This window comes from Cuculus canorus, chromosome 3 (assembly GCF_017976375.1).
Source record: "Cuculus canorus isolate bCucCan1 chromosome 3, bCucCan1.pri, whole genome shotgun sequence".
Lineage (NCBI taxonomy): Eukaryota > Metazoa > Chordata > Aves > Cuculiformes > Cuculidae > Cuculus > Cuculus canorus.
The window spans coordinates 105,067,913-105,089,624 of NC_071403.1; the positions used below are offsets into that span (position 1 = coordinate 105,067,913).

At 39.9% G+C, this 21,712-nt stretch overlaps 1 protein-coding gene across 1 annotated transcript in view; it reads left to right on the forward strand.

Moving 5' to 3' along the window:
- Positions 1 to 13,679, forward strand: part of BABAM2 (BRISC and BRCA1 A complex member 2) — a 173,380-nt gene extending 159,701 nt beyond the window's left edge. Inside the window, exon 12 of the mRNA XM_054063781.1 lies at positions 9,389 to 13,679. Within this exon, the coding sequence (XP_053919756.1) occupies positions 9,389 to 9,452 (64 nt within the window). The 3' untranslated portion in view covers positions 9,453 to 13,679. The remainder of the gene's footprint in view (positions 1 to 9,388) is intronic.
- Positions 13,680 to 21,712: the final 8,033 nt, after the last annotated feature.

A 21,712-nucleotide genomic window follows, 5' to 3' on the forward strand; every position in this document is an offset into this window, starting at 1 on the left:
CTCATATATTGCCAAGAGAAATGCACTGAAGAGATTGGAAGACTTGGCTAGGTAGAAGTGGCATTTTGCACTTTGCTGGAAGACAACTGCTTTGTAGGAATTAAGGGCTAGAATTTAATGTAGGTGGTTCTTAGATAACCAGGCTTAGGTGTTGTTCTAGAAATATTATGATAAGTTGCCTAATTTGGCTTCATTAGAGAAACCCTTATACTTTTATCAAAGTTCCTAGATCTACATTAGAGTATGGAATTATAGTTAGGAACTGATGTAAAAGAGAAAAAAAAGGTCCTCTTTTGTTTGAGAGAAAAGGGTAGAGAAAAATACATTGGTTTTGGAAAAAGCTGAGGATTAGTAGTCCAGATAAACACTGTTGCTTGATCAATTACAAAATAAACAGCTAAGTAAAAAGTAGTAGGTGAGCAGCATGGTCTTGTCTTTTGGGTTATATTTGTAATTGCTCTGTTAAACACAAAGAACAGTTATGCTAGGTCACACTCAACATTCATTTAGCCCCCTATCACGTCTCTGTCAATAGGCAGTAGCCAACACCTATGGCAGAGCATGTAGTCATATCTTCCTGGCATGTTCTACCATCTTCAAGGATCTCTATATCCAGAATTGGTACTTTGCTTTTCAGTTGCCCTACCTAACTTTCCTTCCATTTGATTGCTTTTGAACCCACATCATAATATCACAAAATTCCGTGTCAAAGGATCGCACAGATAACATGTGATGTGAAGAACAAGCTTTGTTGGCTTTTTGCATTCCTGCCTGCTGCTACCTCCAGTTGTTACCTCATAGCTTTTGTATGAAAAGAGGCGGCAAATAATTAATCCCTGCTAATCCCCTCCATAACCTTAATGATTTTATGAACTTCTTTATGTCTCTTCTGTCACCTTTTCTCCTGCTCTGCTCACCCTTTCCTTCTACAGAACCTTCCCATGTTTATCATGCCCTTGACCCATTTCTTCATCCCTTTACTATATCTATCATAATACTTCTGAGACAGGGAACTGCATGTTACCTTGATACATTCTCCATAGTTTTATATGGTGGCATAGTGGTATTTTCTGATTTATCCTTTTTTTTTATTTTAATGATGTTTGGTTTTATTTTCCGCATATATCTGAAATTTACACTGACATTTTAACACCAAGGTGTCCTCACTGTTTTTCCAAGCCTGTTTTTTGTGTATGTAAAATTAAGTCTTGTTGCTCACATATCTATCTCCCTTTTACATTCGTCAATATTGACTTTTCACCTGGTATGTTATCTCCTGGTCTCCCACTGCTGTAAGAACCATCTGCAGTTCCTCATAATTGCACCTTATTTTCCTTCCCTGACTTAATTGCTGGTGTTAGCAAACGTTGCCATCTAATTTTGTTCACAGATCATGTAGGAATAAGTTGAACACCAGGGGTCAAAACACCCATTTCTGTGCACCTCTCAGGTGACTTCACCCTAATAGTACCCATCATTCATTCCTATCTTTTTTTTCTTATCTTGACCTGCTATTTATCCATTCATAGATCCTGCTGTGGTGATTCACTTTTTTAAAAGTAGGGGAGAACCAAGCAGTGTGTGTCACTTGAATCTTTCTTGGTTTTGGTACCTTAAGAAAATAAGATATATGTAAAGCATAAGTTTGACCAACATGTCTTATTTTTTCAAGTCCAGTAATTTAGGGCTTTTTGTAAGTTTATGGTTTCTTACGAGAGTTTCTACCAATTTGTAGGGTACAGACATGAGATTTACTGGTCCACAGTTCCCTCTATCCTCCCAGATTTTTTTTGACATCACACTTCTCTGGTACCAAGTTGTTTTAAGCAGGAGGTTACAAGCTATTTAAGAGTTTAACTTTCTCACACATGAGTTTCTCTGGAACTCTGGAGTGTGAATATCATCTGGGCCTTCTGATTTGCTTGTGTGTGTTTTGTTGATTTGTTTGTTACCTTTTTGGCTGACATTTCTGTGTGAGTCAGATATTTCGGTACATCCCTTGTAAAGTAGGGTTCTGGTATGGCAGCTTCTATAAGCAGCTCTGTAGTGAACTTTGATGCAAAAATAATTTCATTTATTCTTTGTGGCTTTATTTCTTCTGAGCATTCTTTTTACTTTTTGACCAGCTTTTGTAGTGTTTCACAAGTTTTTATTTAGAGGGCCACAGCTAATTTGTTCTTCAAATTTTTTTTTGATCTGCGTTACTCTGCTTTTACCTCTAAGTGTTAAGGTTTTTGCCTGTCTGCTTTCCCCATTTGAAGAAGTCTCTGACCATTTAAGAATTTTTCTTACTTCTAATAGCAAACATATATCTTTTAAATAGCAAAGAGCAGTAAATTCTTTAATATGTTTTGTATAACCACAGATGTGTGGCACCTGATCCCTTTCCTTCTGACTGGTTTGCCTTAATGAATATCCAAGGAGGTTTCTTTTATGTTTTGGTATGTTGCCTTCGGCCCTTGTTGATAAGCGATTTGGCAAAGCAAAGTGGATGGCATGATGAAATCCGTACTTTCACCTGCAAGCAAACTTTGTTTTCAGGATGTTGGTTGTCAGACTTATTATGGATGCATCTGTGGTGTAACCTCTCATTTCTGCTTCTGAAGTGCAATTGAGGGATTCAATAATCTCTTAAAGATCATTCAAATTCTGTTCTTACTTCTGTGTTCTCCTTTCTTCTTGAGTCTCTAAACTTATCTTTCCTTACAAGCCTCACTCCTGAATGTGTTTTTTACCCAGTCTTTTCTGCTTTCTTCTTCTTCTTATATCATCTCCACTTCTACCCCTCCGCCCTCATTTCATTGCATTCTTCACCATTTCTTTGATACTTAGAAGAGGTTCCTATCTGGCATTGACACTCTCCTTCAAATCTACTAAACAATTTGCTAAATAATTGCTCTCCAACTATATAGTTCAGTGTACACTTGTGTAGCCTAGATAGCAGGAAATAAGAAGTGTCAGGAATAAACAGCGTCTCTTTAAGAAGTTAACCTTTACCTGAAGTGGAAAAATATGGCTACATCACTTCAGCAAAGAGGAAAAATAGAGCAGGTTTGTCACACATAGCTCATAGGGCTGGAAATTTCCTGTGAATTAGCACTGTATTGAAAAAGACTATAAGATTGGGGTTTTCCGTGATGGTCTTGGAATATCATTCTCATGATCCACTGGTAAGGAAAAGGAGTAACCATGCTGTGACAGAGATATTCCAGTGCCCCCTTTGCAGACACCCGCTACCCCGGCACTGAGTAATCCCTGAGGGGAAAATAGAAGTTAAGAAAGCAGAAGCAGAATTTGCTATGATCCCAGACCACAAGCCTTCATCTGACTGAGGCAAGTCTATTTATGTACATTGTGGAGAAGGTGAAGGAAGTGAAGTGTTTATCTCTTGAACTGGCAAGCAGAAGGCATTGATAAAACTATTTCAAAACAAGAGTTTTGTTTTGCTGTGTATGCTTTGTGAGAATTAGAGCCATAGTGTCAACACAATACATCTTTGTAAGTTCCCAAATATCTTTATCAGAAACCTATAAGAGAAATTACAGAATTTTTATTTCCAGATGATTCAAGAAAGTTGCTTGCATAGTTACTGGCCTTGATCTATATGCACTGACTATGTCCAGTAGCTGTAATTTTTATCTGTAATTACCAGTAAAAGTCCATGTGCTTAGAAGCATCTATATTCTTAGAACCAAAGTTATCTTTTGCAAAGTGATGAACCTACTTATGCTGCTGCATTAAAATAAACATTAATTGCCAGCCTACATAATGAGCTACAGTCCTGGCTCTGCAGCAGTTCCCGAGAACTCCCTTCCTTTATATTTTGGCTTTATTCAGGTTGTTATATTTATGGTTGTTTCGTGATTTGAACAGATTGTCAAGATTAATTTTGCTTTATGTTAAGTTGGGCAGCAATGTCGTCTTAATTTTTACGGCAGAGCTATGTTGAATAATTGACTTTATTTATAAAATCAATTGATATCATAGCTTTTTGGAACAGAGACACAAATATAGACCCAAATGAAAATCTAATTTTTATTTCTACTTGCTTCATATGGAGTAAAGCCACCTGTTATTTCTGCAATCAGCAAACCATTGTAAAACATGTCTAAATATAAGCATTTCTGGTACCTTTCTTGAATCAGACTTGAATCAGAAACAGTAATAACTGCAACAAGAGCTAGTGAAGGAAAAAGGCATTGATAGTAAAATATAGGTGACAGCTTTTGAACATGAGTGAATTTTAATGTTTAAACGTCAGATGCATACTTAGCTTCACTAGTTCTACTACTTCTATTTACTATTATGGTTTCAGTAGCATGTTTTGTTTTATTAGCACTTTCTGTTTTGTTTGTAATTTTGGAGACTATTTTCTGTCATACAATATTATGAACTGAGCAGAAGGCAACAGTGTTTCTTAAAAACTTGCTTTTGGATGGCTGGCCACTGCAAAACTGCAGCTCTCTTGATGCTTGGTTACTGTCCTGCACTTCAGCCTGGCTGCACAGTTAGTGCTTTGTGTGGACTGGCAGGTAGAAGTTTACTAAACTCCTGGCAGAGAAATCGCAGCACAGGGACATAGAGCCAGAAATATTAGAAGAGGAAGAGATGATGTGATGAATTTGTTTGGCACCTGGAAAAAAAATTGCTAGCAGCATAATGGCATTATGCACTGACTCCTTTGTACATTTGTGTGCTTAGCCAGTTACAGTAGCAGTAATTTAAGAACTATTGTCTTGCTGTTGTATAAACACTTCAGATGTTTGCTTGGCATCACCAGTTTTGGAGATGTATAAAATGGAGAACTGTGTAGACATAGTGTTTCACATAAAAGCAAAATATTTGTCATAGATAAAGCTGCCTAGTAAGGAAATTATAAACCACATCCCAAAGAGCATACCATCAAGAAGCTTAGTTTAGAAACATGAACATGTGCCAAGTATCGTTATGTATATTTGAAGTGATAAAAAAATCCTGGAAGGTAACTTTATCGTTCTGCCGTTGCGCTTGCGTTGGTTTTATCGATGTTCAGATTCAAATGGTGGTTTAGAAATGCTGCTTCCTCCTAAATGCCTTGCACGTGCCATAATAGATCTGATTTTCCTTAGCTCCTGAGCCTTTGCCCTTTGACACCCAGCTATGTTGCAGGCCTGCCTGCTACAGCTTGATCCAAGCTATGCAACCAGAAGATAGAACTCAGAACAATTTGTCACTTCAAACGTCTTAATATCTTACATCTGCAGAAAAAGATAATTTGATTTAGCAATCATTTTCTCCTAACAGCAGTGTCATAAAATGTTTGGTGTAGAATCAGTCTCCTGTTACTCCAATATTATTCCAAAGCAGGAGGCTGCGTTATTCCCTTCTGCTGTGAGTATTCCTGTATCTTCAGCCTGAATTCTTCTTACTAACAGTTTTCTATAGCTGAGAAGCATACCTAGTGGATGTAAAAATAATAATTTTGAAATTTCAAGTATCTTCTGAGGTACTTGAAGGTATCATGTGGCGAAGTGCTTGAAACAGAAAAAAAAAAAATGAGACTTCCATGTGAATTCCTGTGGTGTAGCACAGATCAAAGTATTGAAGGTGCAAATTTGTGTTAACAGGGTGTGAGAAATGAATCTTTCTGCAAAGTTCAAATTTACATTCATGGTTTCTCTGTGCCTCTATGCACAGGACGCTGGCTTTTAAGTGTTTCTGTCAAGTTAAAAACTTTATAAAAAATGTTAAAGTATTCCATGTGAAAGAATATCCAGTCTGTAGCAGAGTATTGTCCTTCAGAAAATCTTATATTTCTTTTCAAGTTATTTTATGTAATTCATTATGACACAACATGTCCTTGTCACAGTCCTATTTGTGTGGAAACATATACACTTTGACCTCAATGCCAGTTGATTTATAGATGAAACTTACTCGGCCAGTAACTGGGGCTTGTTCTGTTCTTCCTCACTGGTAATCTCTGTGGTGGAGAAAAAAAGTCAGAATTTCTGTTTCACCAAAAACTGAAATATTTTAACATATGGTTTTGTGCCAAACTTCAGATGAAATGAAAAGAAGATCTTCTGAAAAAAAATTTTTCTTGGAACATGTAAAAAAAAATGCAGTTAATGTGACACTATAATGTATCTGCTAGCAGTAGCACAATGCCTCCTGGAAGCAGAAGTTTTAATGACTTATTCCGTCATTCTTTATGGTCTGGGTCCTTTGAAGAGGCAAATTCTGCTGTTGTGAGACTTCTTATGATTCCTGTGATACACCAGAGCCTTGTTTGTGTGACTAAATACCTGATCTCTAAGATGTTGAACTGCAGATAAGCCGGTTAATATGCAAACTGTTTGTTTAGGCTCAGTTCTGCAAATCAGAACGTCTCTTCTAAGATCATGCCAGACTGAAGTATCTCACTCTTTCCCTTCTTTTCCTGGTAAAAACTCAGTAGCATTTCCACAGAAATGTGTGTAACTGGATAAAAATGTCATTTTGAAAAAGTCATGTGATTTAAAACAAAAATAATAATAGCAAGCTCTAATAATAAGTAATGTCTTTGCTGCCTGTTCTACTTCTTCATGTATACTCAAAATAAGTCATTACTTTTGTACAGTAACACTTCCCATTTGCTCCTTATATGCAATGTTCCTTAATATCAAGGCAGTTCAACCTCCCTTGTCCTACTTCCCAATCTTTCCTCTGCAGTCTATTAAATGTGCTGTAGGTGATAAAGTCCTGTTGTGAATATATTGTGTTTTTTGGATCTCCTTGCAGGGTCTTTTCTGTTTTGGTTTGGAATGGGGAGTGGTAATTTATTTTTTATGTGTGTGCAATGATCCATAATTATCCAAATGGTTTTTTTCCAAAATCTCTTTAATCTCAGATACCTAGAATGTGTGGGAGAGGGGCAGAAATGAAGGAGCATATCCTGAGTAAACATGTGGTACTACATTTGCTGCAGTCTGGAGAAGACCACAAGTGATAAGGGCAAACTTAAGCATGTGCTTTAAAGCATGGAAAGAAAAAAGTAGACATTTACAAATTATGAAGTACTAATAGAGTTTATGTAGTATATGGATCATCTCCAAGAGGTTCATATGAACTGCCAGTGAAGTAACATCCCCCTTGAAACAGAACATCTGATCAGAATGGAGGGAGGTGTTAGATTTAGTTTTGCAGCAAAGGATACAAGCTCTACTGCAGGAATCAGTGAAAAGGAAGGATGCTGGTGTAGATAAAGATGGTGTGGGAGGGTGTATATGGTATCACAAGCATTTGTTCTGGAATTTACCTAAGAGAAAAGTCATTTTAATATAATGCAGTAAGTGTGGGTTTAATACAAAGCACAGAAATGCTATGAAGGAAAATTTAGAAAGGAAAAATATAGGAAAATACTCCTGCTTGTATCCCATTTAGTGATTAAGATTTTCTGCATTTAAGAGGAAAGTTGTAAGTAACATTTGTCAAGTCAGTAAGAAGAGCGTGTACATGGAAGAAGAGTCTGCAGAGAAGCTATCAAAGAGGAAGGAAGAAGCTACTTAAAATAAGCAAGCACAGGAAATGCACAATTAAATGTTAGGAGAGATAATACAAGGAGAAATAAAAGGGTGATAGATCCTTTAGTTGACAGTGTGCGAGTTATATTTATTGAGGCAGCAAAATGACATAGAACTGACCAGGACATAAATGGGCTACAATTTCAAATGGATGCTATAAACACAGGAATACAGAAACGGCATTCAGCTGTTAAGATCGGTTAACAGGCATACCTTCTCAGCTGGTTTATGTATGTGTAAGTGCTGGGACGCACAATCACTTTTGTGGGCATAATTATGAGGTCTGCTTTCTGAACTTTGATTCAATAAATCAGAGTGTGTTCTGTAAATATACAACACAATCTGTGTACGCTGTAAAATGTGTGTGCTAGTTTTGCGGCTTTTCTTTTCTAGTTCTGGGCTCCAGAAATGCTTTTACTTTCCATTGCTCTGTCAACTTTTGAACAGCATCTTGTGTTGTTTACGGCTTTTGTACAAAAGCTATCTGATAGTTAACTTGCCAGGCGCAACTTCACAAAGAGAGGGGAGCATTCTCTCTTGTGATCTTGCAGTGTTTTTAGATGTGCAGAGGAGTGGTTTCTGTTCAGTGATTGCCATTGAACTTCTACCTGAATTTTGAAAAACACATCAAGATTGTGAAGAATATCAGTGTATGTTTGCTGCAGGAGGTATACCAGCAGTGAACTCGGTAACATAATGAACATAATTGCAGCTGTTCTCACCTCAATCTTTTTTTTTTGGTGTTTTGAACAGAAGGAAGTTCTCCTTGCATAGAAATTTATGAAGACCAGTGATATGAAGAGAAAACAAGATATTAGAAAAAAAAAAAAAATAGTAGACAAAGTTCAATCAAAAAGTAGTAGGCAGAAACCAAAGGCAGAATGATGAAGCAGCTTCTTGTATAACTTGCAAATAAAGCGTATCATTGGGATGCATAAAATATATTTAGTATACAGTTAAGCATTTCACTGCAATAAATTAAAAGTACAGTTCAAATTCAATTTTGGATACCTAGGTTCCTCTCATTTAACAGATTTATGAGTCACTCACTTCTCTGTAAAAAAGATAGACTAAGATCCAAAATATACAAAACACATCTTAATTTGTAGAGTAATGTTCTGACTTTAAAGTCTAATAAAAGGAATTACAGTTCTTCCAGTGTGTTACTGTTTATTCACTACATCTTACATAACTACTGCCATCAACAGTGGCTCTGTGTTGTGTCAAGGTTTCTGTAAGGAGACAGATAAAAACCCTATCTCCTGCTTGTATTCTGACTTTTCTTCGTGACTTCTGTGCTGTGTTGGCTTCTCTGGTCTTGGGCCTTTGGTACCATACGTAAAGCTTTCTTAAACACAGCTGGGGAAAAGCCCCTTTATCACAGAAACAGGGTGAGCATCAACTGCATCAAAAAGTCCCGGTTATAAAGTGCTGCAGGCAATGTCATTGCCACACTTGGGGCTCATCTAAATGTTACTCACTTTTACAGCCATTTAAAGGTTTATTTTCCAGTGCATAGTACAGCTTATCTCTGGAGCTTTGCATTGGATAAAATAGGGACAGTCTATCAGGCTTTTCTGACAGTGTTGAATTACTAGTGTTGACCAGTTGAGATGTAAGTGGTGAAGGCACCGGAGGGAAAATTACTGCTAGGTCTAGAAAGCTGGAGTGATGCATCTGCTGCATGCTGAAACCTGTAAGAAAAACACTATCCATCTATGCTATCTAATAGTGGACTGAACATGGTAACATTACGCTTCTCTTGTTAAAGCCTTGGCTACACACATGCACACACCATGTTCTAAGTTTACTCCTTTCTAACCATACATTTTCTTTTTTTTCCCTAGGGCATATTTCAAAACCTTTGTCCCTCAGTTCCAGGAGGCAGCATTTGCCAATGGGAAGCTTTAGACAGCCTTGGACGAGGAGGTGATACTGGGCAGATCCTTCAGTCTGCGTCAGCCTTCAAGAAGAATGCCTGGAAATGAGTTGGACTGTCTTGATAGGTGCTTTCTTGCCTCTAAACTGGTTTTGGTAGCTTCAGGTTTTGTCAGATTTCTGAAACAAAGACCTCATTAGCATGCTTAAAACTGAATATTTGGTAGTCCTCCTGCCTCATTGCTTCTGCCACCACCATTCCTTTATATATCTACTGGATTAAATTTTAAAAGGCATGTTTTCATGTGGTAACATTTTATTGTGCCAACAACGTCCTGTATGTTATGCCTTGTTTCCTTGTCTTCAGATGGTGTAAATTGGATTTTTTTTTCCCACAGAAATGCTATGTAATTTGAGTATTTATTTAACATTTCCAGCTTATCCTAAGTAAATATAAAACTGCCACATGTACCAGGAATGCCTAATGAACAGTGCCATATTCTGCCTTGGAGGTCTGCATCTCACTATGGTTGTTATTCTCACAATTATGGGTATGAGTTGCACAGTTCAATTCTCAGTGCCTTTCAAGTTGGTCTGATGTTAATATGGCAGGGTGTTAGAAGGTTTTTAATATTTCAGTCAAAAGCTCATCTTATATGAAATGTCACACTTTTATGCTTTGTTTTTATTTCCAGTTGTACAATTTTGATGTTTTTCTAATGAATTCCCCTTGGCATTACGAGAAAGTCTTTTAGTACCAATGTGCAAGGAACTAGTTGTATAAATCAGTATAACAAAATAAAGCTCTTTCATAGACCTGTAATTTTTCCAAGTAAGATAAATACTGCTAAGAAGCAAACTTTCAGCAAAGGAATGAATGATGTCTTGGAAAATAACTGATGAAATAATACAGGGCTATAGGTATTTAGCTTAACGTTTAAGTTCAATATGCCTTCTCAGAAATAATTTTAAGTGTGTGTAACTGGAAACATTGCTCCCCCCCCCCAATCTGAAATGCCAAATGCAAAATCCCACCTATTCATCCTTTCCTTCACTGGTCAGGCGGATCAGTTGGGTCTAACTGTCACGATGTCACTTCCCAAATTAATTTGTACATAGACCAGGGTACTTTCCAGTAAGGAATAAAATTAACTGTGTGCATCGCTTATAAATGGCATATGGAAAGTGTGCCCTACTTCTGCTAAATGTAAGGAACTAAATGAATAATATGCAGATGATACAATGGCACTGGAAAACATTTAATTTGAAATTATTTACTGTAGCACTACTATCTGCTTATGCCATAAAATCTCATCAAATTACTTGATTGGCAGTATTCTTCTGCTCTTCCTAAAACTTCTTATTTTACATTAAAATAGTGCTTTCTAAGGGTATGTCCACCTAGGAAATGTAGATGAGTTGTGAGTAGTGAAGCTTAATAATTAAGAATTATGCAAATAATTTGCCTCTAGAAACTACAGGTATTTTTAGCTAGTTTATAGGCAAAATTATAGTTTAAGTCTAATACTGAAGTTCTTGGCTGGAAATTAAGTTTCAAACAAAATCAGAAGCCTTATTGCAAATCAGTGGAGGATGGGGCATGTTGTCTCCTGTGACCCATCCCTTTGTGAATTCACTCTCTGAGAGTTGTAAATGGCTCCAAAGGTCTGAGGCTGAATTCCCTCTGTAGGAGCATGGCTTTAGGCCATTGGATACAAACGTGGACTTACAGCAGATGTGTAAATGACTGAAAACACTGGCATCTGCATTTCTTCAAGTAAAAATCAAAGCTACACACATATACCCAAGAATTAACTCTTATGAGTGGGTTGAGAGAAGGAGGATGGCTAATGAAATACGTTTCTTCTCATAGTGTTCAAAATCTGATAGAAACAATCTCTAGCATCTTTTAAAGGTAAAACCCAAACCCTCAAGTTGCATCAGTAGAATCCCAAAATCTTACATTTTATTAAACAGCCTTGTGTTTGATTCAGTGTTGTAGTGGTTGCCCCATGAACACAGCGTTTGCTTTATATACCCGATTGTCCAAGTGGCACAAGTATCTTTTTAATTTTTTCAGAGTTTACCGTGATTCAAAGGCTACTAGTTGCAAAACTTTTCAAAAGAGGGTCTGCTCTTCAGAATTAGTATGCATTTTCAACCAAAAATACTTCTTTTGCCTCAGTCCTTGTAATTTTGGACAAAGAACTGCTTTTTTACTATTAAAGGATAAGAGTTTTAGAAGCCATGTAAGAAAATACATAGGGGATATAAAAAGCCTAAACCAACAATTCCTTCTGTTGAATTCAATAGTTTCACCTACTTTTCAGTAGCAGATATGGATACAAACCAGTGGTTTCAGTCTAATTTTACATTATGCTGCAACTGGTAGGAAGGAAGGAAGGAAGGAAGGAAGAAGGGAAGAAGGGAGGGAGGGAGACTGCTGAATTGTTTGTGTTTAATATAAAATCTGCAAGCCTATCAATTTTCAGATGAGAAGAAAAGGTGGTTTTCCTACACCTAATGAACATTTTCTTTATTTTAAAGCAACCCTGCACTCTTTGACCTGTACAGTATTTAATGGAGCCCTTCCTGATAGTTGTTAAAAGAATGTATTTGGAATATTAGCGCTACAAATGGTGTACTGGTAGGAAATACATGGAAATGAGTGAATTATTCTCCCCAGAAAGACAATTACCATGTAATACTACATTGGAAAAGAAAGTTAGTTTGAATAATTTTATATCAAATCAAGTATTTGTTGAAGACATTTAAATTAGCCACAAAAATGGTAATCTAATAAGTTGGTGATATTTCTCTTATCTCCTATTCTATGAAAATAGCCATTGTGGCCAGTTAATTGGCAGCAAGACTTTCAGTGCTTTCATTCCTATTAAGTGATATATGCAATTAAAAGGAACAGTCAGACCTGGACTAGTTTCTTTGATTTATTAGAACCACAAAATATGGGAGAAGAATAGCTATATTACGAACATATCGAAAAACCTAAATCCTTCTCTGTCATAACTTCGATTTAAAGATCGCAGTGAGTCTCTAGTTACTAAGCCCCACAAATGCTTGATTTTCCAAAGGTCCTTGAAGTGCAAACTGACAGTCAAGGGTTTATTTATCTGCATACATAATCCACTGTGCTAGAAGTAATACCAAATCTTAAGGATTCAAAGTTATACTTCTTGTGAACTTGCTGGAAAGACTGGACAAACAGCTAGAAGAATAAATACAAGATAACTGTATCATATGTGGTTTGGCCTTCATTAATCTTTCTGTTGTGCTCTTCTCCCGTTCATAGATGGAGCAGACTTGAATCAGTTTTTGAGAAGAAATCACAGCTGGAATTAGCGTGGATCTCCTATGCCTTGTTAGACCCTCACTAGGCAGTGAGGTCTATCTTTCCTTCCTCTCATTCTGCCTAGTGCTTATGGCAATAAGCATCTTGGATGAATCATTTGGGAGAGGAGATTTAGCAATGAAGTGCAGTACCTTAAGTCTTACTCGAGGTATTTTACACAAAGAAGGTTCATAACTGGGAGAGAGTAGGTGTGAGTAGGTCTCCATCGAGCAGTGCCCCTTAATACAAGGCTTAGAGTTTAGCAAAGGTCAGAAACCTGTTTAAGTGGTGAGTACGTACTGCTACTTGGACGTCCTCCTCCTCCTGCATCAGTACCCTTAACAACTGGAGAAGCAGCAAGCAGTAGAAACCCATAATAGCATGTGAGGATCACCCCTGCAGGTCTCAAATACGTTTCTAATAGCATGTCTACATGGCAGTGGTACCTGGAGCTGAGGGGATAGTGTCCTCTGTCACTGGAGAAGGGGAGTTTCTCACCTTTCCAGCTTTGTGAGAAAGGCGTGCTGCAGGGAGGTAACAAGCTTTGGACACAGCTTCTGACCATGACTGTTAATTACAGTGTGCTGTCCCTGCCCTGTGAAGCAAATGAAATCTGTGACCAAACTGACGTGCCAATGAACACTCTTCCCTTAAATTACTTACATCTCTCTAATTGATGTATTGTAACATTCATTAAACCTAAAGGTTACACTGTTTCTTACTTCTTAAATGTTACTGAAAATCCCTTAAGTCATCTCATTTTTGGTTTTTATTTTCAGGTATCTGTAATGTTCTTGGACAATTTTGTTTCATCCTGACTAGTTACTGCTATTTTTAGCAAGTTTGAGCTTTATGTTTTAACAAGACAGACCGTAGTTGTTCAAAGTATGTGCCAGCATCATATGGACCTATATAAAATACAGAATGATTTGATGTAAAAATAATCAGCCTTACTGTAGAAACTGTTTTTTATTTATTAAGCTAAGTATTGTATTCTCAACAACAGAATAATTCTGAGAAAACATTTGTTGTTACCCAGAACAGAGAGGGTAATCACACTGATGGCATTGGATACTTTTTTTTTTGCACCATATCTTAGTTTAATTTGCATCTTAGCATCAGCAGGGGGAAAGTGCATTCTCTTTTTCTGAAGGAAGCCTGCACCTGAATAGACCATTGATCAGGCTATAACTTTTCCTGTTTGGCCTTTGAAACAATAGGGTTTGTCCCTATGGGCGAAGCCAGTAAAAGTTTGAACAATGTACATCAACAGTACAGGATTTTTTAATATTTTTATTTGCTAATTTCTATAGATTCAGAGAATAATTTCGAACTTTGTGCTGGAGGAAGGTAAACAATGCAATTATCAGAAACATGCAAGTAATTTCAGCTACCTAAGAAATAAGACTGGCAGTAAAGTTCTGCAAGGACTCAAGGGTTCTGTCATATATTTCTAAGCATGTGGCCTGAAAAGCCATGGCATGTAGGTGATTTTAGTGCTCCTTTTCCTATTTTATTCCCTGACTTATTTTAAAAGCTCTATTCTCGGTTCCAAGGCACTGCACAAACACCATTTTGTTAAAATGGTAGTTACCAAGCAAAAAGGCAAGGGGGGAACAGGAATCAGCTGCTGAAAATAGGTCTTAAATCATCGAGAAATCAACAAAGGAAGCAAGGTTTGGCGGCTGCCCTGCCACTTGCTGAGTCTACAATATGGGCCTTCAAACATGTCCCCAGCACAAATTAAAAAAAATACAGGGGGGTTTTCTTGCAGTGCTAAAGAATAAATACAGTTTTAAACAACAGGAAGTAAAGCACAAGTTTAATTGGAGGCATGAAAAGGAAAATACAGGCTAGAAATCTACTGTTATTTGTGCCTACAGGTCCCTGCATTTCTCCTGTCACCAGAAAGGGTGAAGAATTAATGCCTCATGCTGCAGCTGCCCCTGGTGAAAACTGATCCTTAGAGTGCTCCATGTTTGCTTCGAACTCTATGTAAACCCTAATGATGCTTTTTTAAATCCCTGAGGATGGCAACGCAGTACCAAGGAAAAGCAAATCTGACGCTATCGGGGGTTTCTATTCCACTGCTGCTCCATTTCAAGCCCTTGATTTGGGTGGGGCAAGTACTTTGTAAGCCATCAAGCCTGCCAGCAAGCGGGGTACATTTTATTTCTTCGGTGTTTATTCAAAATTATTCAAGCTGTTTATAATTTACCATCTTGTTTCCTTTATCCCACTGCCCCTTTCAGGGAGAGTTTTTTAATGCTTGTTTAAAAATCAGAGCTGTCAAGGTTATTTCTGTCTTTCAAAGGGGATGTAGTTCTGATGCGAGTTGCAGCTCTAGGTTGGAGCCATGCGTTTCTTCCCTGAACTGCACAGTCAGCAGCAGCCCAAGCGTCGTGCACCCCTCCCAGCAAAACCCACTTGAACTCAGTCTGACAGGATGACAACCAAGAGTGACAAAAACCCTTAGCTTTTTTGCTCTTCCTCAGAGGGCTAGCGAATCGGCCTCTGCTAGCTCAGTCACTGGACGTAGCCACCTTGACTACTCCGATCACCCACACAACCTCTCTGTGAGATCCTGGCTGCCGCAGGTAGCGTGATTTGGTTGCTTGTCAGCTGGGGCTGGATTCATTTTTGCACCCGACAGAGGAGCTGTGCCTGAGGGGAATGTCACCCTGCTGCTGCTGAAGCCGGACATTTCCTCTTTATACCTTCATAGGAAAATGTAGCTACAAAATCCAGCTGCTACTCAAGTGCATTTCCTGTGTGTTTTGGCCAACCAAGACTGTTCTCTATTCAGCTGCCTCCATTCTACTGGACAGTGGACACTTCTTCTTATATCGCCAGCCCTAGATCATAGAATCATAGAATCATAAAATCATAAAATCGTATGGGTTGGAAGGGACCTTAGAGATCATCCAGTTCCAACCACAGGGACATCCCACTAGATCAGGCTGCCCAAGGCCCCATCCAACCTAACCTTGAACACCTCCAGGGATGGGGCATCCACAGCTTCCCTGGGAAACCTGTGCCAGTGTCTCACCACTCTCATGGTGAAAAAATTCTTCTTAACGTCCAGTCTAAATCTGCCCCTTTCCAGTTTATATCCATTCCCCCTCATCCTATCACTACAAGCCTTTATCAACAGCGTCTCTCCAGCTTTCCTGTAGGCCCCCTTCAGGTACTGGAAGGTCGCTATAAGATCTCTGAGCCTTCTCCAGTCTGAACAACCCCAGCTCTCTCAGCCTGTCCTCGTATGAGAGGTGCTCCAGCCCTCTGATCGTCTTTGTAGCCCTCCACTGGACCTGTTCCAACGATTCCGTATCCTTCTTACGTTGAGGATTCCAGAACTGGACACAGTATTCCAGATGAGGTCTCACAAGAGAGGAATAGAGAAGCAGAATCACTTCCCTCGCCCTACTGGCCACGCTTCTTTTGATGCAGTCCAGGATATGGTTGGCCTTCTGGGCTGCGAGCACACATTGCCGGCTCTTGTCAAGCTTCTTATCAACCAGCAAAATGCACATAAAAAGTTCAGAGGCTGTCAGCAACCGGATTCCCATCTGAATATTTCTATCCTAGTGATGAGAAAGGAAAGCAAAGTGCCAAAATAAGAATCTGTGTTGCAGAAGTGGCTTGTTTCTTACATTTCTGAAGTGCAGTGGTTTGTTTTGCTGGTTGTTTTATCATTGATTTCTGTTGAAAAACATGCTGTAACATTTCCTAGACTTTCCAAACTCATTTCCCTGCCACAGGAGTGCTCTCAGACAGCCCACAGGTGAACCAGGAAATAGGATGTAATCTTCTGGTTTTGGCAAGACAAAGGTGAGTCGGGGTGAATGAGTTTGTACTGTGAGAGTTGGATGTGTCTTCTTCAGAGCACTCATAACACTTAGAATCATAGAATCGTTAAGGCTGGAAAAGACTTCTAAAATCATCAAGTCCAACCACCAGTCCCACACTGCCATGCCTACTAAACCATGTTCCCAAGTGCCACATCTACAAGTCTTCTAAAAACTTCCAGGGAGGGCGACTCCACCACTTGCCTGGTCAGCCTGTTCCAATGCTTTACCACTCTTTCAGTAAATAACTTTTTCTTAATATCCAATCGAAACCTCCTCTGGTGCAGCTTGAGGCTATTTCCTCTTGTTCTCTCCTTGGTTGGTCTTTTCTCCCAAGTAAAACCCACCTCACTGCAATCTCCTTTTGGGTAGTTTTAGAGGGCCATATGGTCTCCCCTCGGCCTCCTTTTCTCCAGACTAAACATCCCCAGTTCCCTCAGCCACTCCTCTTCTTGTAGCCAAGAAGAAATAACAGCTTCTGTCTAATGGGGTCAGATAGCTAAATGGAGCAGTTTCCGCACAGCGGTGGCTGGTATAATTATACACTGGGCTGTGGCGTGTCTGGTTCTAATAGCACCTAGGACTCTTGTGAGTGACTCAGCCACTGCTTGAGGCTAATTATGGGCAGGTTGCATGAAAAAAAACCCACCACTTGATCCTGCCTTCCTCTTTTCCAGTGGATGGGTGTTCAGCATGGACGTGGATTGCTCATGCAAAGCTGAATAAATGCCTGCTCATGAGGAAAAGGCTTTGCAAAGCAAGGCTGCAAACACCACTGAGGTGCCTGGTTTTCAAAGAGGAGGTGGTGTCTGAAGACGTTGCTTGGTTGAATCTGGTTCCATGACTCTGGCATTAGCCATTTATAAGAAAGTGATATTCCAAAACAGTCTAATCCCCTGGGTTTTCATGCTTGTTTACAGATGACAAGAGTATTCTTCCTTGTTTGTAATCGACGTTTTGTTGAATTTAGCATTATTTTTACTTTTATGTTTGAGAAATGGATTATGTGATTATTTGGCACTTTTTATAAAATTCAGCCGTGTACCCACCACTGTGACATACTCTGGCAGAAGGGTCCCCACATTAGCTGTGCTGTGTGAAGCGTTATTTCTCTTCTCCGCCCCAGAGGGACCATGAGGCAAGCTTAAGAAGCAGGCCCTGTACTTGAAGACAGCTCAGAGACAGTTCTCAGAAGGCACTGGAGATTACCAGCATCATGTAACGCATGATTTGTACAAGATCCGGTCTTTGCTGAGAACAACTTCTGCTGATTTTAAAGCATATGCGAGAAACAAATACCAGGAATATATACCTATGTCTAGCATTACATAGGCAGGATCAGGGGAGCTGCAAGAAGCTGATGAAGTGAATTTGCAGGGAGTTGTCCTTCCTTCAGGCTCTCTCAGGTTGTGTTTACAGGGAAGAACTTTGTCAAAAATTCCTCCTTTAAAAGCGACGCTATCACAGGCACAAATCTCCAGGATACAAAGCCAAGGGCAGAGAATATTTCCACCAAGAAGACACAGTTCAGAAGTGGAAAAGTTGCCCCCGGGGGCTTGGGGCACCTCCCTGGAGATTTGCGAGGCATGAGCAGGCAAAGGTATGGTGGTCCTGATGTAGCAGCTAGTGATAGTCCTGCTTCAAGCAAAAAGTTGGACTAAATGACTTGCAGACTTACCTCTCAGGCAACTTTGACCTGGTTTTATTAACTTTATAAAAACCTGTGATACAGATGTAAGCACAACCAAGTACAGTCGAATATTATCTACCTTTAAAGATTATTCGGAGGCAATAGCACATTGGAACAAAATGAAGAGCAAAAGTGGTGAGATTTCATAAGCTCACTGTTTCTAACCATTTCCAGATCTTAGAAGTGCAAAGACATAAATTCAGTACTTTTTCAGTCACTCGTTTGTGTTAGGAGCCACCACTGCAAAAACATGACCGATGTCTATACAGCGTGGTGCTCTTGAGTACCCGCCTAAGGTAATTCTGAGCAGAGTAGCTCAAGTAGTTGAAGTACTATATATGTACTGCACCATCCTTGCATTTTTATGAAAGGTTCCTTGATATTTCCTTGAAAAAAAAAAACATGTTTGTATTTGAAAGTAGACTGGGCACCTGGAGCCAGTGCTCCTTGTATAGAAAAAAAAAATACTTCTTTGGGGAGGAGCTAGGGCTGGGAACTGGTCTGACATGCATTGAATTCTAGTTGTTTGGCAGTTGTTTAGACTATTTAAAGAGCAGTTCACAAACAGGAAAGTGTTAAAACCAAATGAATTGAGCTGCTTCATCAGGGCAGACTGGAAATCTTAGCAAGAAGACCCGTGCATGCCAACCTGAGAGGCCTGTTTGCAGGGAAGTTAGCTTTTATATCCTGGCATCTTGCTATAGAAAAATAAGAATTGTTTTGAGGTTTGTCTTTGCGCCTAGTCCTGCCACTCAAGATTAAATCTCGCAGACAAAACAAGCTGTTTGGGAGGCGGACCAAGAATGCCTTTATAGTGAAGAAAAACATAGACACTCAGCCAACTGTGATTAACTATTGAATGCAAAACACTCCCTGGGTTTTGTGTATTTGTAGACTGTAGAGAAAGCTCCCAAATGCTGCCATGCTTTCAGTGTGAAAACATTTCTGCAACCCACTGTTTCTGTGGACTGGGGGAAGGAAAGGATTTTGTCCAAGCTGATTTTTGGAGGCCTTTTTTCTTTTTTCAAATGTGTTGTTTATTTGGTTTTGCAAAGGCGATGTACCCAGTTTCCTCTCATTGTGCACATTCCTGCCTCCAGCTGCTCACACCTGAGCTGCGCTTTGGCTCTTTCCCCTCTCGCTCTGCTCAACAGGATGGGCCAAGAGTACCCGGCTCAGCCACAATGCTGTTGGCCACGCTGCCATGCGCGGGCTCCCGCCGTCCTTCGAGCACTGTCCAGATGAACGCAGGGAGAATCTGTAATTAAAAACAAAATTAAAAAGCCCCAAAAAGTGCTTGTGAGCAGTTGCTTATTGCTCACAAGTGACTGGGCATTCCCAATCTTTGAGGCGGCTACTGGAATGACAGTGTACTAACAGCCGGAGCCCTCCGCAGGGTGCTTCATGTGTCTGTTTACCTGTTTGTGTTAGCAGAATGATAATGTCCAAGTTTACAGCTTCAGATTTCAAGGAAGAGAGAGAAAGTGGGTGCTGGCAGCCAGAGAGGGAAGGAGCAGGTGCTCATCATGGCTGTGCTGCTGTTGGTCCGGAACAACACTGCTGAGCTCAGTGAAGTTACCCAGTCCTGGGAGGGGTGGCTGCAAAGTACATCCTGTAAATGTGAGGTCAATGTCTATATGGAGTTTTATTCTATTTTTATAATCCAATTTAAACCAAATGCGATGCCACTTGAGCCATGCACAGCCTGGGTGCTGCATTTGTGCTGCGAGGGCTAAAGGTGGAAGCAGGTATGTGCAATTGTGCATAATCTCTTTTCAAGGCCAAGGAAATGCAGAAAGTAAACAGTGTTAATTAGGAAAGAAAAGCAGGATTATTAAGATTCCTTCAGCACCAGTTTTCTAAATTACAGGAGTCAACACATTTGTATTTTGTCACTAACTTATTAGTGCATCTTTAGATGCAACACTGGACAGGCTTGTTGGGAATTTTAACATTTAAAGCTACGTTTTCATCCCTCTGCTCTCCAAATACATCACTTAGCCCTCTAGGAGCAGGGCCATACAGCACGGCTTCCACCTGTGTCTTAACATTAGTTATCAAATGAGTGTAATCTAAAGCACAAACTCTGTAATTGTGTCTGCTGACATGATGGCATTGTGTGTTTCATGATGAAGGCAGAATTGGGGCTTCTCAGTCCAACCCCAGGTTGGGTTTTACCACTTGAGAAGTAAAACTGCAAGGGAGACAGCCTGAATGGCAGATTAGACAAAAATAGTCAACAAAATCTGGCCCAAACAGGCTTGTATTTAGAAGCCAGTTGGCTTTTATGAAATCTAAGCCACACACAATAATTTAAACGTGGTATTAAGTGCTCCTGTCATACAGCTTTTTCCTCAAACTGGGACTAGAAGCTGTTTCAGCACAGTGACTGCAGGTGTGATCAGGACTCACTGGCATGCACAGATTTGTCAATTTACTGTTTTGGTACAAAGTTTTAGTTTGTTTCTTTTCTTTAAGGACTGTTTGGCTTATTTCATTAACTGTAAATATAAAGCCACTTCTGGCCTCTCACTGAAGTTTTAGGGAACAGACTCCTGGATTAACCCTTCTGTCATTTTATTATATTACTCTTTAAAAACAAAACAGGATCCAAACATACAGCAGTGTCTGTACGTGTAAAGAGCAAAAGTGATAACATCTAATCAGCCTCTTTGCCAAGGCAAGACAGCAAGAAGTTCTTGCTTTATAACATTAAAAATGCTTTGTAGTTATATAGGACTTTTCATGTGAGGACATCAAAGTGCATTACAGGTATTAATTAATTAGGTTTCACAACACCCTTGTGAAGTATTTGTGTCCATTTTACAAACAAGAGACTAGGGCAAAAACAGGGATGTGACTCGTCTAGGGCAGCATGACAGCTCCCTGGCGGGACAGGGGATGGGCTCAGCCGTGCTGCAGCCAGCACCGCTGCTCCCACCCTTGCCAGGGTCCAGGGAAGCCGTGCCTGATCTTGGGGTGAGAATGGGAGAGACTCTGTTCTCAGCCCTATTCTCAGCCAGAGTCTCTCCTGCCACATCCCTCCTGCAATGCTTGGGAGCAGATATGCTGGGAAGGGTGGTGAGGAGGCTCCCCAGCTGCCTCCTCTGCACCCCAGCAGCTGCCCGGCCTTTGCCTGAGCTGGCGCATCCCATCCCACAGCCAAGCAGCAGGATGGACCCAGTGAGGCGGCATAGGAGCAACAAGAGGCCAAAGGCAGTGCTCCTCCCTGGGCAGGCTCAGGGCTCTTCACCCAACCCCATCGCATGGCATAGTTGAGTCCTAAGTCACCAGGTGTGAGATTTCAGTGCTTTAGACTATTGCCTAAAGCTGGAAGTCTCTTGATGTTGGTTGGTGGCGAAATGACGGAGTTTCCTAAGAGCCCACTGGCCTGCTGGTGGCCATG